Source organism: Hyaena hyaena, unplaced genomic scaffold, assembly GCF_003009895.1.
Source record: "Hyaena hyaena isolate Hyena2069 unplaced genomic scaffold, ASM300989v1 scaffold_745, whole genome shotgun sequence".
Classification (NCBI taxonomy): Eukaryota; Metazoa; Chordata; class Mammalia; order Carnivora; family Hyaenidae; genus Hyaena; species Hyaena hyaena.
Window position 1 is genome coordinate 758989 of NW_024081376.1, and position 14544 is coordinate 773532.

At 38.5% G+C, this 14544-nt stretch overlaps 1 protein-coding gene across 5 annotated transcripts in view; it reads left to right on the forward strand.

Annotated features, from left to right (window-relative positions):
• Positions 1-14544, forward strand: part of PIK3CB (phosphatidylinositol-4,5-bisphosphate 3-kinase catalytic subunit beta) — a 164462-nt gene that overhangs the window by 130881 nt on the left and 19037 nt on the right. For all 5 annotated transcript variants that reach the window (XM_039218206.1, XM_039218208.1, XM_039218209.1 and 2 more), the window contains 2 exons: positions 12327-12505; positions 13456-13565. In XM_039218206.1, the coding sequence (XP_039074137.1) occupies positions 12327-12505; positions 13456-13565 (289 nt within the window). The remainder of the gene's footprint in view (positions 1-12326; positions 12506-13455; positions 13566-14544) is intronic.

The window sequence follows — 14544 nt, forward strand, 5'->3', positions numbered from 1 at the left end:
TCCTCCTTCCCTCTCTCCTTCCTTCCTCCCCTCCCTCCCTCTCCCCCCCTCCCTCCCTCCCTCCCTCCCTCCTTCCTTCCTTCCTTCCTTCCTTCCTTCCTTCCTTCCTTCCTTCCTTCCTTCCTTCCTTCTCCTCTTCAAAGAAGTCTTTCCTATATCTCTTCCCCAGATTTCTTTGTCACTAATTTTCCAGTCATGTTCCTTCTATGTCCTTGGCCATAGCCCAGGCTTTGGTCACAGCTCATGAACAGGTATATAATTGCATATATGGCCATTTCTCCTTTCAAGCAAAGTGAAACAGTGAGGTGCATTTTCCAAAGTTCTGCCCACGGGGAGGATTTCACTTCACCATTGTCCTTCAGAATTGTTTCAGAAAGGGCCTGTAGTTCCGTAGTTGTCTACTTTCCCGTGATGTTTACATACTGTGTAGAGCCATTTCTAAAGCGTGCTTGAGTCTTCTCTTCCTATGTTAACTGATCGAAGGGAGCTCCCTGTGAGGACATCGGTGCAGGCTGGGAAAGAGAAGGTTATGTAGCAAGAAGAGGAAACCATGGACATTTGAGTCACTTCTTCATATAACTTATTGTGCCTTCAGGGCCTGCTCAGGCCCAGTCTTATATATACTACTTCATTTGAAGATGGAGAACTATATTACTTACCCATCATTATGGCTTGGTGGATCAGGTAACACCCACTTCATAATGGGCAGTTCAGGTCACTTGCTCGCTTGGTAGCCGATGGTTAAGCAGTCGGTCTCTACTAAATCCCAGTAGCAAACCAAGCTGTTTCTCTAAAGGAGAGTACTTCTCTATAGGAGATGGCAGGTGTCTTTTTCGAAATTCTTAGAAACTGTGCTTTGATTTATTTTGAGGGGCCTTCCAAGGGCTCCAAATAGCATCTCTGTCTGCCACTGACAAGTTTAGGCACCATTAGACCTACTGGATCATATGGGCCAAGTAGCACACCAGGTTGCACAGCAATTGGGACTCATTGCAGAGCTTTCTTTTGTTTGGGATCACACTCAAAACTAGCACCTTTTAGGTCACTCAGTAAACAGGCTGCATCACATTACCCACATGAGCAGTATGTTGCCTTTACAATCCAAAGAGACTCACTAGCCATTGTACCTCATTTTTGGTCCTAGGAGGGGTCAGAGCAACAAATTATTCTTCACCTTAGAAGGGATATCTTTATATGCCCCAACACACAAGTTGAACCCTAGGAGTTTCACTGAGATAAAAGGCCCCAAATTTTTGTTGGATTTATTTTCCACCTTTTGACATAAAAATTTCTCCAGAGCTAAAGTAGTTGCTTTTTCTTACTCACCAAGTTTGATCAGTCCAATGTATCCAAAAGGTGCCAGAGTGGTATCTTAATAAAGGGAGAGGCAGTCAAGATCCTTGCAAAGTCAATTATGACGAAGGGCTGGAGAGTTGATACACTTCTGAGATGGGGCATTGAAAGTGTAATATTGGCCTCAACAGATTAAGGAAACTTCTTGTGGTTCCTTACTGACAGGTGTGGAGGGAAAAGCATTTGTTAGATTAATAGGTGTATACCACATGCCAGGGATGTGTTACTTTGTTCAAGCAACAAAACCATTTTTGGTACACCACTAGTTAATGTTAGGATGATCCACTGAAATATTCCAAGTCCCATCTGTCATCTGTACAGGCCAGATAGGCAAGATGAGTGGGGTTGTGAATCACCACTCCTGTATCTCTCAAGTCCTTGATGATGGCACTCACCTGTTCAGTGAATAGGTTACTGCTTTTGGTTTACTGTTTTCTGAGGTATAAGACCTTATAATAACTCTGCTTCCCACCAAAACAGCCCTCACTCCATAGGTCAGGGAACCAATATGGGGATTCTGCCAGCTGTTGCGTATATCTATTTCAACTATGCATTCTAGTATTAGAGAAATAACCAGAGGATGGGTTTGGGGACCCACTCTGTCTGGTGGACCTCAGTGATATTTTGGGTCTCCTGAAATTAGTATCATTTCAGAGCCAATGTCTAGAAGTTTCAGAAAGTCTGATTATTTCCTTTTCCCCAGTATGCAGTTAGGGTGATAAAAGGCCACAGGCCCCTTTGGAGAGGCCAGGGAAATAATATGCATCTTAGCTCTGATGAAAACATTGGGGGGAATTATCAACTTTAGTCTCTGGGTGCATGTTAGAGAAAGGAGTCCTGAAGGTTTTACCACAGGTGTTGATTATTGTCTGGGTGTAAACATCAGACTATAAGCTGTATGTAACTAGGAAGTTATTAGCAAGGTAGTTTCATCTAGCTGATATAACCTGAAATAGGTGTATTCAGTCTACTCGACTGAAATATTTTATTATTTATTTATTAAAATTTTTTTTAATGTTTATTTTTGAGAGAGAGACACACACAACAGTGCTAGTGGAGGCAGGGCAGAGAGACTGAGACACAGAGTCTGAAGTAGGCTCCAGGCTTTGAGCTTTTAGCACAAAGTCCGATTGATGCAGGGCTCGAATTCATGAACCGTGGGATCATGACTTGAGTACGAAGTTGGATGCTTAACTGACAAATCACCTAGGCACCTCTTGACTGAAGTATTTTATAGAATTAAAATATCACTCCCAGACTTTGCTTTTTGGTACATTGCTTTTTCCTCATGGCAGATACTCTCCTAGCTTGCTACATTTTCCAACCTCTTGATCTCATTTGAAGGCCATTTGTTTCCTCACTCTTTACTTATTCATTCCTGTACCTCTCTTGTGTCCCACCCTATTTTATATAAGATCCTTGTAGTAGTTACCAGTTCCATTATAGTTTTCTGACTCATTTGGATTACCAAAGGAACTCCCATAGCTTTTTGCAGATGATTTATATTATATATATGATTTTTCATTCATGTTAAGACAACTATTATCTGATCCCTCTCTTTTGGAAAGCCCATTAATGGTGGTAATAATAGCTAACATTTACTCACCATTTATTATGGGCCATTCTTCATAGCTATATGAAATGGATACTATTAGCCCCCTTAATTTTTTTTCCTAAGTTTATTTATTTTTGAGAGGGACACAAAGAGAGAGGATAAGCAGGGGAGGGGCAGAGACAGAGAGGGACATAGGATCTGAAACAAGCTCCATGCTGATAGTAGAGAGCATGATGCGGGGCTTGAACCCACGAACTGTGAAATCATGACTTAAGCTAAAGTCAGCCGTTTAACCAACTGAGCCACCCAGGCGCCCCTAGTCACTTTAATTTTATAGCCTTCTTAAATATATCTCATACCTATCAATGTCTCTTGTGTTCATGGCTATTGTCCTAGTCCAATTCATTATCTTTTCTCACCTGGATGTCTTCATTAACCCCTTAAATTGCACCGCTTGTTTCCATGCTTGCACATGTACACCCTTCTCTGCACAGCAAATAAAGTGATATTTTAAAAATATAGATGGATTATGTCATTTCTATTATTAAGATTTCTAAAGTAATTTTCATTGCATGGAGAATAACTCCCTTTCTCCCCCCCCCTTTTTTTTTTTTACCATTTAATTGGCTTTATTAATTGATTCATGAATTAGGCAGTATCCCATCTAGCTAATCTAGTAGAGGGGACTTGGAGGAGCCATGCATAAAAGAAGGATTTTATAGGCAGAGATGTAGTGGAACAGTTAGCAAAAGGAAAGAAATGATTGTTTTAGGAAAGTCACCTTCCCTTATTAGGTGGATTTCCTCATTTTCCTTTGAGGTGTTTCTCAAACCTACCAGCAGCAGCTGCCTCCCCTCAGACGGGACAGCTCAGGAGTGACAAGGGGCCTCATCTACTGCCTGCAGAGCCCATGTCACAGGCTTTTGTCTTGCCCAGTCAAACATACTCAATAAGGCAGAAGTGAAGTGTGGTGGAAAGTCTGAGGTAAATCTGCTTCAGAAAGGATGTGTCTGTCTTCAGGAGCACATAGTGGGGGACACTTTCCCTTCTGCACAGGGAGCTGCTGTCTTGGGGTTCACGCAGTGTCAAGACCTGCCCACATCCAGATTCACCTTCCCAGGCTGGGATCTTGACTTTGGATGACAGAGCTTTATTTGTAAATATGCTCTTAATATGCAGCATGTGACAGATTACCTTATTGGTGCTGACCAGAAAATTCCTGACTGACTGTTAGGACTACACTTCTGGGGAAGGTTGAAATTGCAGTTAGGTTAGGTATTAAGCCCCAGTTTGATGACTTGGCCTAGAATTTTGGGCCTGTCATTTTTCTTTTAACATGTCCCCTTTGATCAGGCTCTCAGCTCAGCAGAGAGATGTGATCAAGATTTAAGGCATTAGCACCACTATCAGCTACTGTTCTGAGTTCTCATAGTTTTTATTGTTCCTTTTGTGTGGTATCCATTATCCATAGGTTATGATGTTTTTGCTTAATTCCTGTGGTATTCATAGGTTATGGAAGTCAGTTGTTCTCCTTGTTCTTTGTTTGACATTCTAGTGTTAAGGAGTTCATTTGTTTGATGATTAGTGGCTGCAAACATGCATTTAAAATTTGTGAGAGAATACAGTGTACCAGAAAGATTATTAAGCTAAGTATAAGCAGGAAAATTCCCAGTGCACTCTGGAGTCGTGGTCCCCAAGACCCAAACCAAACAAAGAAAGATCCTGTTGAAGGAGTGACCTTTTTAAGCCAAGTGGCTTGCTCAGTAATCTTATGTAACTTGAGTTTCCACTTCCTGAGAAATGTTAATCCAGATACAGCAGGTGGTGTTGGTCATAACAGAGGTACCTCTTGCTCAGCTAAAAGATAATCGAAGGCCGGCCTACTATCAAGAACAACTTTGGCCAAGAGTCTAAAGATGGTTGTTGGGCCTCTTTTGCTTTAGCACCAGATTCTGCAATAATTTCAAGAATTGCCGAGAAGTACCTGATCATAGGCTCATTTACATTTATCCCTAAGCAGAGGAGTGAATCCTAAATCATGAAAGCCTCCTGGTAGTACTTTCTAACTCAACCATGTAACTTCAGAGAAGTTGCCCACTGAGATGTCTTATTTTGCTTGTGAAAAGTTAGGGGCTCATTTAGATTTTCTTGGACTTAGCTCTTTTAATATTGAGAATGTTCAGTTTTCCTAAGTAATCAAAGACCTGATAAAGACAGCAACCACAAGAAATTATTTTGATAAAACACAGTATCTTTGTTTTCTAGGCAGATCACTTAAACGTAAAGAAACTTCTACAATCTATTATCAAAAGTAGACTAAAAGTAAAAAACAACTAAAACGTTTGTCATTTTAACAGAAAGAAAATCAAATCTAATTTTGCACCGCTTACTTTTTTATATTAAAACTTATTCATTCCAATCTTAGTCCTGATCACACATAAAATTCCTTTCCAAAGGTTTCTTCTTTCACAAACTTTCTACAATTTTTTTCCCTCAAAAATGTATATTCATTTCTCAAACCTTTTACCAAAAACACACATTTTGCTTTGTTTGCATATGGAGATCTTTCCTCTATTTATGTAGTTTTAATTGCATATATTAATTAGAATTCTTAACCTTTAGAGGTGTCTGGGTGGCTTACTCAGTTAAGCATGTGAGTCTTGATTTTGGCTCAGGTCGTGATCTTACGGTTTGTGAATTCAAGCCCCACATAGGGCTCTGTGCTGCCAGTATGAAGCTTCCTTGGGATTCTCTCTCTTCCTCGCTCCCTGCCCCTCCCCTGCTTGTGCATGCCTTCTCTCTCAAAACAATTTTTAAAAAATTCTTTTTATTTTAACATTTATTTGTGAGAGAGAGAGCACACACACGAGGAAGGGGGCAGTAAGAAGGAGACAAAGGATTGCCAAGTGGGACTCCTGGCTGACAGCAGAGATCATGACCTGAGCCAAAGTTGTATGCTTAACTCAGGTGCCCCTTCAAAGAAAGAATTCTTAACCCTTAGAAACCTTAGTTCCTAGTGAAAACTAAGAAGTAAGGAATTATCAACTGTTATGCCAGCATTTTTTAGATTTGCAAATTCATGAATACGTTTCATAATTTCTAGAATCATAGGCTTTCTTCAATTTTCCAGTGCACTAACACATCCAAATATCTTTTAGTTTCTCTGTAATAAGCCAAAATTAGATAAACCCATGTTTAATAATAAATGGTTTGGTATTTTCTTATTTGGAAGTGATCTAAATATTCAATAGATTTCTATTATATTTATTTTAACTTAGCAGAGCTCTAATGTTTCAAGTTACCAGAGATTTGGAAGCTATTTTTAAGTATACGTACAGTAAAATATAAGTCTTGCTAAAAACTTTATTATCTCTTATTCCACTTAATATCTGTTTAAATCATTTGTTCTCAACAATTATGTTTATTTTACCCATCAAAACTTCTTGAGACATTAGACAACAACAGCCATTGTCCTAAATTATTTTTTGCTAACAGATTAAAACAGAAATACATGAATTTAGCTAGTAAGTTCAGGTGGAATAAAAGTTGATAATCTACATTATATTCAGTGTTGATAATTCTAAAGATATGTCTGTTTCCAGTCAACCAATGAACTTATTAAACTTGCTTTAATTTAACAAAAGTTGCTCTAGAGCATGTGAACTTGCTCTAGACTTTTAGGATAGTTTCTATTATATTATTTCTGAGAATATTGTGAAGACTAAATTTATGTAAGTGCTTGGTTTTTTAAAAGCCATTTAGACAGAGCTTTTTTACAAATTAATTTTGGCAGTACCATTTAGAGGTAGAAAATACCACACATGTAAAACATATGTCTGCACACACGCACCAACACAGATGGAAGCAAGCAGAGACCTTATAGCTTATAGCTTTAAATTACTACGATGGATTAGATACAATAATACAAAAAAAGTCACTGCTTATAAAAAATAGTTGGTTCTAAATTATTTTTCTGATAGATGGAATAAGATCAGGTTACCTACTTAGGTGATTACAACTTTTCTAGTACTTGTGGAGAAGAGTCTTGTCTTTGAGTCAAGTTCCAGATGACCTCTTTTTCCCTTCTGATAAGAATTGGGATGCCTGGTTGGCTCAGTTGGGGTGCCTGGGTGGCTCAGTCGGTTGGGCATCCGGCCTCAGCTCAGGTCATGATCTCACGGTTCGTGGGTTCTAGCCCCGTGTCGGGCTCTGTGCTGGCAGCTAACTCAGAGCCTGGAGGCTGCTTCAGATCTGTGTCTCCCTCTCTCTCTGACCCTCCCCCACTCACGCTGTCTCTCTTTCTCTCAGAAATAAATAAAACTTTAAAAAGAAAATTCAAGAGTTACCTCCCTGAAGTTTACATGTCAAAGAGATGGTCTAGATAAGAATTATGGAGAACACTCTCGTACAACATTTATATCGTAAAAGCACAGGAGAAAAAATGCAATCTTTTCCTATAACTTTTGTTCTCTTAAGGGGCCCCTGGGTGGTTCAGTCAGTTAGTTAAGTGTCCGACTTCAGCTCAGGTCATAATCTCATGGTTCGTAGATTCAAGCCCTGCGTCGGGCTCTGCGCTGACAGCTAGCTCAAAGCCTGGAGCCTGCTTCAGATTCTGTATCTCCCTCTCTCTGACCCTCCCCTGCTCATGCTGTCTCTCTCTCTCTCAGAAATAAATAAAAACATTAAAAAAAAAAAAAGACCAGAATTTATAATACTTCCAAGCCTATTGAAATAAATAGGGGGCAATTTGGGGTTTGGTAAAAAGTATTGGTGGATTTTGAGTTGTTTCTGGAGCTATATCTCTGGTCCTGTAAAGACTAGGTTTGTAAAACAAGGACAGCTGTTTTTAATTCCTTAAAGACTTGGGTTATTGCCTAAGTTATATCAAAGGGTTGACACACCTATCCACCTATGTTAAATTGTTTTTCTTTCCCTGTGGGTAAGTGTAGGAGAGAACACCTAAAAAATTCCTAACAGGCTCTGAATATCAGCTTCCAATCTAGCTTAGGGGAGAGGCCTTAAAAAATTCCTATCAGGTTCTGAATATTATCTTCCAGTTTGGCCAGATTTCTGATCGTAAAGTTATTAAGTCCTTTAAAATATCTTGTAAGATTTCAGCCTTGACAGTTAACTGTCTCTGGCAGTATTAAACAATCTCATGGACCTAGGAGGCACCTTCAAAGTGAATGCAAAAGAGCTTGTCTTCACAAGATCTAGGGTCACTCCTAAAGATAGCCAAAAGAAAGAACAACTTGCGTATCTCAGGTGAGCAGAAAGTCAAGCCAAGTTCTTAGGATATGAAACAAGACCAGCAAGAAGGACATAGTAGCTTTCTCTGGGAGAGAAAGGATCAATAACCAGTTGGTCAGGAACTGGAAGGAAAGGGACAATGTGAAATATCCCTTTCTTGACTGGGCTCCAGAGGTAATCTCTTTACAAAAATTTTCAGGATCCTCCCTGGTTTAAGAAATTCTTTGACTGTGGGCCCTTAGTTCCGCCTTTGAGGAAGATGTGACAGATACCTGAAGAGAATGGCCCTTAGCCTCAGGTGGTCTTATTTTATAAGTTAACTGTTTAATAGTATTTTTAGAAAAAGCAGTTCAGATAGAGGGTTATTAGAATGGATACTCAAATATAGGATAGAGGATGGCAGTAGGAATGCTGTCACTTTTATGCTTTCTGTTTTAAAGACTTTCTTTCTTTAGTTTTTCATTAGCCTTTTACAATAAATCTTTCAATGAAACTATTTTGGAATTTTGAAACCTTCTAGAGATTTTTGCAAACTAAAAAGTGGATATCCCATTCTATTTGTTTAATTTGGGAATGCTTGCTTTTAAGTGAATTTCCTAAATGTCTTCCCTCATTGGAAATCTCCACATATTGGCCATTATCTTTTTAGGTTTTCATTGGTAAGATTTTTGCCATTTTATTAGCTATCTGAAATTTCCTGGACTGTACTGTGGTGTCTTTCCTGATTGGAAGGGGGCCCCCCAAATGTGGGGCGATGATTGGGTGAGTAGTTCAGGGTGGTGAAAGGATTCACCTCAGGCAGAACAAAGGAAATAGAAGCTTAATGAGTAAGAGAGAGGCTGGCAGGACAGCAAAGGAGAGACTGTCTGCAATGAGGTAGTAGGTGAGGGTTGTTTTTAGAGGAGGAAGGTGAGAAGGTATGGGGACCTATAGAATTTTCTCTTTTTTGGAAACTCTGCCTGTTTATAAGTAGCCCATTGGTCAGTTAGGGCTTATGGAATTTGAGGTGGGTCACCTGATGAGTCTGTCTGTATTCAGCTAAGTGGCTTTTTGCCTTGCTTTACATTCCATTGCTCAAGCCTGTTGTCTAAAAGTGGCCTCTACATGTAAATCATTTTTTTAAATAGTTTTTTTTTTTTTAATTTAATTTTTGAGAGAGAGACAGAGCAAGCAGGGGAGGGGCAGAGAGAGAGGGAGAGAGTGAATCTCAAGCAGGGTCCACCTGGTCAGCATGGAGCCTGATGCGGGGCTTGAACTCACGAACTGTGAGATCATGACCTGAGCCAAAACCAAGAGTTGGACACTTAACTGACTGAGCCACCCAGGTGCCCCTACATGTAATTCTTAGACATAAAATAAGCAGTTGAGTTAGAAAGTGATGTGGTCAACTCTAAATCTATGGGATCCTGTTTGTTTTAGCTAGACCTTCAGGTTTCTTAGAGTTAAACTAATACATAAGAGAGACATGTGGTGGGGTTGGGAATTATGGTGTGTTTACAGTGTACCTTATTGCACAAAAACTTTCTTGATGTTGACAGGCGACCTAGTGTCAGTCTAACCTGTTTCATGACCAACTTACCCTGTTACAGGAGTCTTCTTGAAGTGGCAGATGCTCTAACAGCCTTTGACTGCTTGTCCCATTTTTTTTGCAGCTTTTTGACCTCTGAGATCTCTGTTAGGAGTAGCCTTTATCTATACAAAACAAGACCAAAAATTATGTGCATTTTATTATACCACAGTAACTGAGAGATGTTACTGTGTCCTGGCCAAGAAAGGGTCTGTATGCACCACTAATTCCTGTGGAACCTCAGACTGTAGAAGGGATAAGCCAGCAAATGCCAAGGGATATGGAGGATGGACTAATTCCAAATAAAATGGAGAACCTCAGCTGCCTCCAGCAGTTCCCAACATAGAATCTGGGGAAGGATTTCAAACAAATGGGAGAATTGAAGACTTTTAAACTGTCAGCAGTTTCCAGTGTAGAATCCAGGGACAGAACTGAGGCTTGGGGTTTTCCACCTGGGAAATTGTGTTCTGAAAGGCTAGGGGCTTAGCTCTGGGCACATCTGCCTGCCAACTCAATCTGACTGCCCTGTAAAGGAAAACCAGTTAGATCAGGAGCTTGGTACAAAGAGAGCAGAGCTCAGAACTGAGAGGGAAATGGTGAGAAAGACAGTAAATTCAAAAGGGTTTATGGTACCATACCTGTGTTTCTATTCTTGAAGCTGCCACAAAAATTTCAACTGAGTGAATTTTAAGATCTAATTGGCTTTATTAATTGATTAATGAATCCAGGAGCATCTCACCTAGCATGTAGAGAGGATCTCCCCTGAACTTTTACCAAAGCTTGTGAGGCCCCACTTGATGAGGTCCTTCTTCATGAATTGACCTCACTCATGATCAAACCACATTGTACATTTTCTTGGTTCTCTGGGAACCTTATCTTGACTTTTTTTTTTTTTAAAGTTTATTTATTTATTTTGAGTGAGAGAGATTGAGCAGGGGAAGGACAGAGAGGGGGAGAGGAAGAATCCCAAGCTGACTCTGTGCTGTCAGCAAAGACTCCTGTGCAGGGCTTGATCTCACAAACTGTAAGACCATGACCTGTGCCAAAATCAAGAGTCTGATGCTTAACCCACTGAGCCACCTGGGTGCCCCAATCTCAGTTTGACTTCTATAACAGTGAACATATGACATATAAGTGATTACAGTTTTACTCATGACTGATGAATAGCAAGAGGGAGATGGTACGTTTAATGCCAGTTCTTGTTATTGCTGTAAACCTATGAAAAGACAGGGTGTTTAAACACTTAAAGTTTTTGATTTATGACCATGTGGGTATTCAGGACACTATTCCAGGAAATGGATATCAATACAGTTAGTGATGGGGCCTGAAATTCGCAACTGTACAAACATAGAAAAATTCAAATTTGAAATACTTCAAAAAGTTCCTGTTTGCACAGTCTGTTTTTCAACTGGTTCCCTTTTCACCAGTGTTTGTACAGCTCCTGAAACTGTTGAGAAATGGAGTGTCTGTGGCTAACTTGGCAAGCTTCAGCCATCTCGATTTTCATCAAGCTACATAGAACCTTCCAGTTTCCTGTGAGCAAGCCCTCAGCCTGTCTATAAAAACTGCATGACTGAATTCACATCCCTACAGAGTCTTAGTGGTTTCTTTTCATAGAAGCAAAGTTCAAAAATGAAAACATGTAAAATAAATCTCCTATTCATGGAAGTTCAAGCCAAGGTGTTCATGTTTGTCATATACATGTTTTATATGCTTGTTATATATAATTTACATGTTAATATAAATGTGTTTATATTAACAAGCTGTTTCAGTTTTAATGACATAATAACAAAATAAAATACCCCTTCTTATGACTTATGGTTGCCCAAGGCTGTTTCTAATGGATTTTTGCATAGCACGACATGGAAAGACCTCAGTTATTAAACAGTGAAGTTGACTTTTAAACACAGTGGTTTTGATTCATTTGGGCACTGTTGATCTTGTACTAATTGCATCAATTTTTTTATTTGCATAAGTTTTGATAGCCAGAGTTACTTCTTACAAACAAGTACTATAGACTTGGACAACAAATACTATTATCTATATTCATATTTATTTTATTACACAGTAATTCATTTAACTGTACTATTCATGGTAAGAGAATATATTGAGAAGATATCACACCAGAGTGATGACAAGAACGAGATGTTAAAGCTGAATGGCAGGATCCCCGGGATGACTTGTACATAGACTTTCCTCTTCTCCTATGGAATTGGCCAAATGGAGTGGATCAGATTGTGTTTAGAATTCTATTACTAAGTGAGCTGCAGAGTTCTGAGTACTCTAAGTGTCATCTTCTTACCCACAATCTCTGTCCCTTTAATTTTCTCTGATTTTTAAGATTTTATTTAAGAAAAGGATTGAAGAACATTTGGAAAATGGTGCTTTAAGTAACAAGTGATAAAAATAAGTTTTTTAGTTTTGTTGTATCTGATATGTTTGTCATAAGCTGAGCACTGATTTTACCTTTTTGGCTGGTGTTGAGGGTTTATGTAGAGGAGAGGAAAGGAGTAGTTATTAATATGATTGCATGATACTATAGTACTTTATATTGTTTTTAACCATAAATAAATTTTGTTGGTGGGGAAATTTATTTTTCAGGTTGAAGCACTCAATAAATTAAAAACTTTAAATAGTTTAATCAAACTGAATGCAATGAAGTTAAACAGAGCCAAAGGGAAGGAGGCCATGCATACTTGTTTAAAACAGAATGCTTACCGGGAAGCCCTCTCTGACCTGCAGTCGCCTCTGAATCCTTGTGTCATCCTCTCAGAACTCTAGTAAGTGACCATCTTGCTGTGCTCAGTGGCTTTTCCATAAAAATAGCAATGCAGAAAGAATTTCTGAGTGACCGCCTTGCAGGAGCAATCGGGCTAGCTGTTAGCCCCAGTAAGAACTGTATATTTAAAGAAGGAAACTCTTAAATTTCTCAGAGGTTATTTTTGTGTGCACTGGGATGTATGCCTACTAGCTAAATTAACTGTGTGATTCATGAAAGTTATTATAAGGTGTTTTCCTTTCAGTTGTATGTGATTAAATTTGTTTTCTATGTTACTGGTTTCTAAGGGTTGAGCATCCTGTGTGTGCAAAGTGTTGGTGACCATAATAGATTATTAACTAATTTATTTTCCTATTTCAAAATAAGATCTTAAATTGATTTGGAAAACTATTTCTCACTTTATCATTCCCTTCAAAAGTAATAATAGAAAAGTAATGATGTATATCCACTTGAATTAGTATTCAAAATTGATCCATCTTTAAGAAATAAAAAATGAATTTATAATATTCCTAATTTTAATCTAATGATATGATCTGGTTTTTATTGACTATCTGTAATAACATAAAATTAAGGAAGAATAAAGAAAGAAAAGGAAGAATTTTAAATATAGGTAGTGAGCAGGACAAATCGGGATTTTCAGTCTAGCCTATCTGGCATCACTACAGACCAACCAAAGCTGTCAACCCAGTTGTCTTTTTTTACCAAAAGGAAGTGTTCTAGTTCTAACTTTTGTAGACCTGATTGGAACAGGTGAAGGTTTTCCCCAAGTCCAATGTATCATGGCAAAATTTGCCATTTCTCTAAGTTGAAGTGGGCTAATTTTTCCCTTGTTTGATTTCAGTGTTGAGAAGTGTAAATACATGAAGGTTTTCCCCAAGCCCAATGTATCATGGCAAAATTTGCCATTTCTCTAAGTTGAAGTGGGCTAATTTTTCCCTTGTTTGATTTCAGTGTTGAGAAGTGTAAATACATGGATTCCAAAATGAAGCCTTTGTGGCTCGTTTACAACAACAAAGTGTTTGGTGAGGATTCAGTTGGAGTGATTTTTAAAAATGGTGATGGTATGTACTGAGATTTTTACAGTATCAAAATTTTTAGTATCTTTCATTTGTTGTCAGTTTTACCTAAAAAGTGATGTATAAATGTGTAACAGATGCAAGCCCAGAGGTAGCTATCAATGGTCGTAAGGTTGAATTTGGCATGTCCTATAAATCTCTTTTATTCCCTCTTTTACAGCTTACTTACATGCATTGTTCTAATAAATCTTTTTTTCCTACAGAATACAGTCTGCCTAATTCTTTGGTAAGAAGCTTGTGAAGTACAGTGTTTTCAATAGTATATTTATACATTCTGTTTCAGTGATAGCAATTTTGATATTGATAGCATAGTTTTATATTTTAATTAAAATATCTTAATGACTTACATTTTTGAAAGGAAATTCCTCTGAGGTGATTACACCAACCAGAAGGCAGTTATGACAGCCACCACTCATTAGTTACATGATTTCAGCCAAGTCAAGTAAAATTCACTGAGCTTCAGGTTCTTCATGATCATAAGGATTATAGTATTTGTATGTTGGGTTTATTAAAAAGAATAAAAGGTACATAAGTAAATATGCTTAACATACTATGTGCTTATAACTATTTTAAAAAGAACTTGTCGTGTTTTGCTAGACATCTAATCCTACTTGATGATATAAATGTTATTATGTAAGTCAATACTTTCAAAGCCCTCTGTTACCTCAAAATTATCCTTGGATATGATAATAAATAAAATCAGCGATTACAGGGGCACCTGGGTGGCTCAGTCGGTTAAACGTCCAACTTTACCTCAGGTCTTGATCTCGCGGTTCGTGGGTTTGAGCCCCGCATCGGGCTCTGTGCTGGCAGCCAGCTCAGAGCCTGGAGCCTGTTTCAGATTCTTTATCTCCCTCTCTCTCTGACCCTCCCCTGCTCATGCTGTCTGTCTGTCTGTCTGTCTCTCTCTCTCTCTCAGAAATAAATAAAATACTTAAAAATTAAAAAAAAAAATCAACTGTTA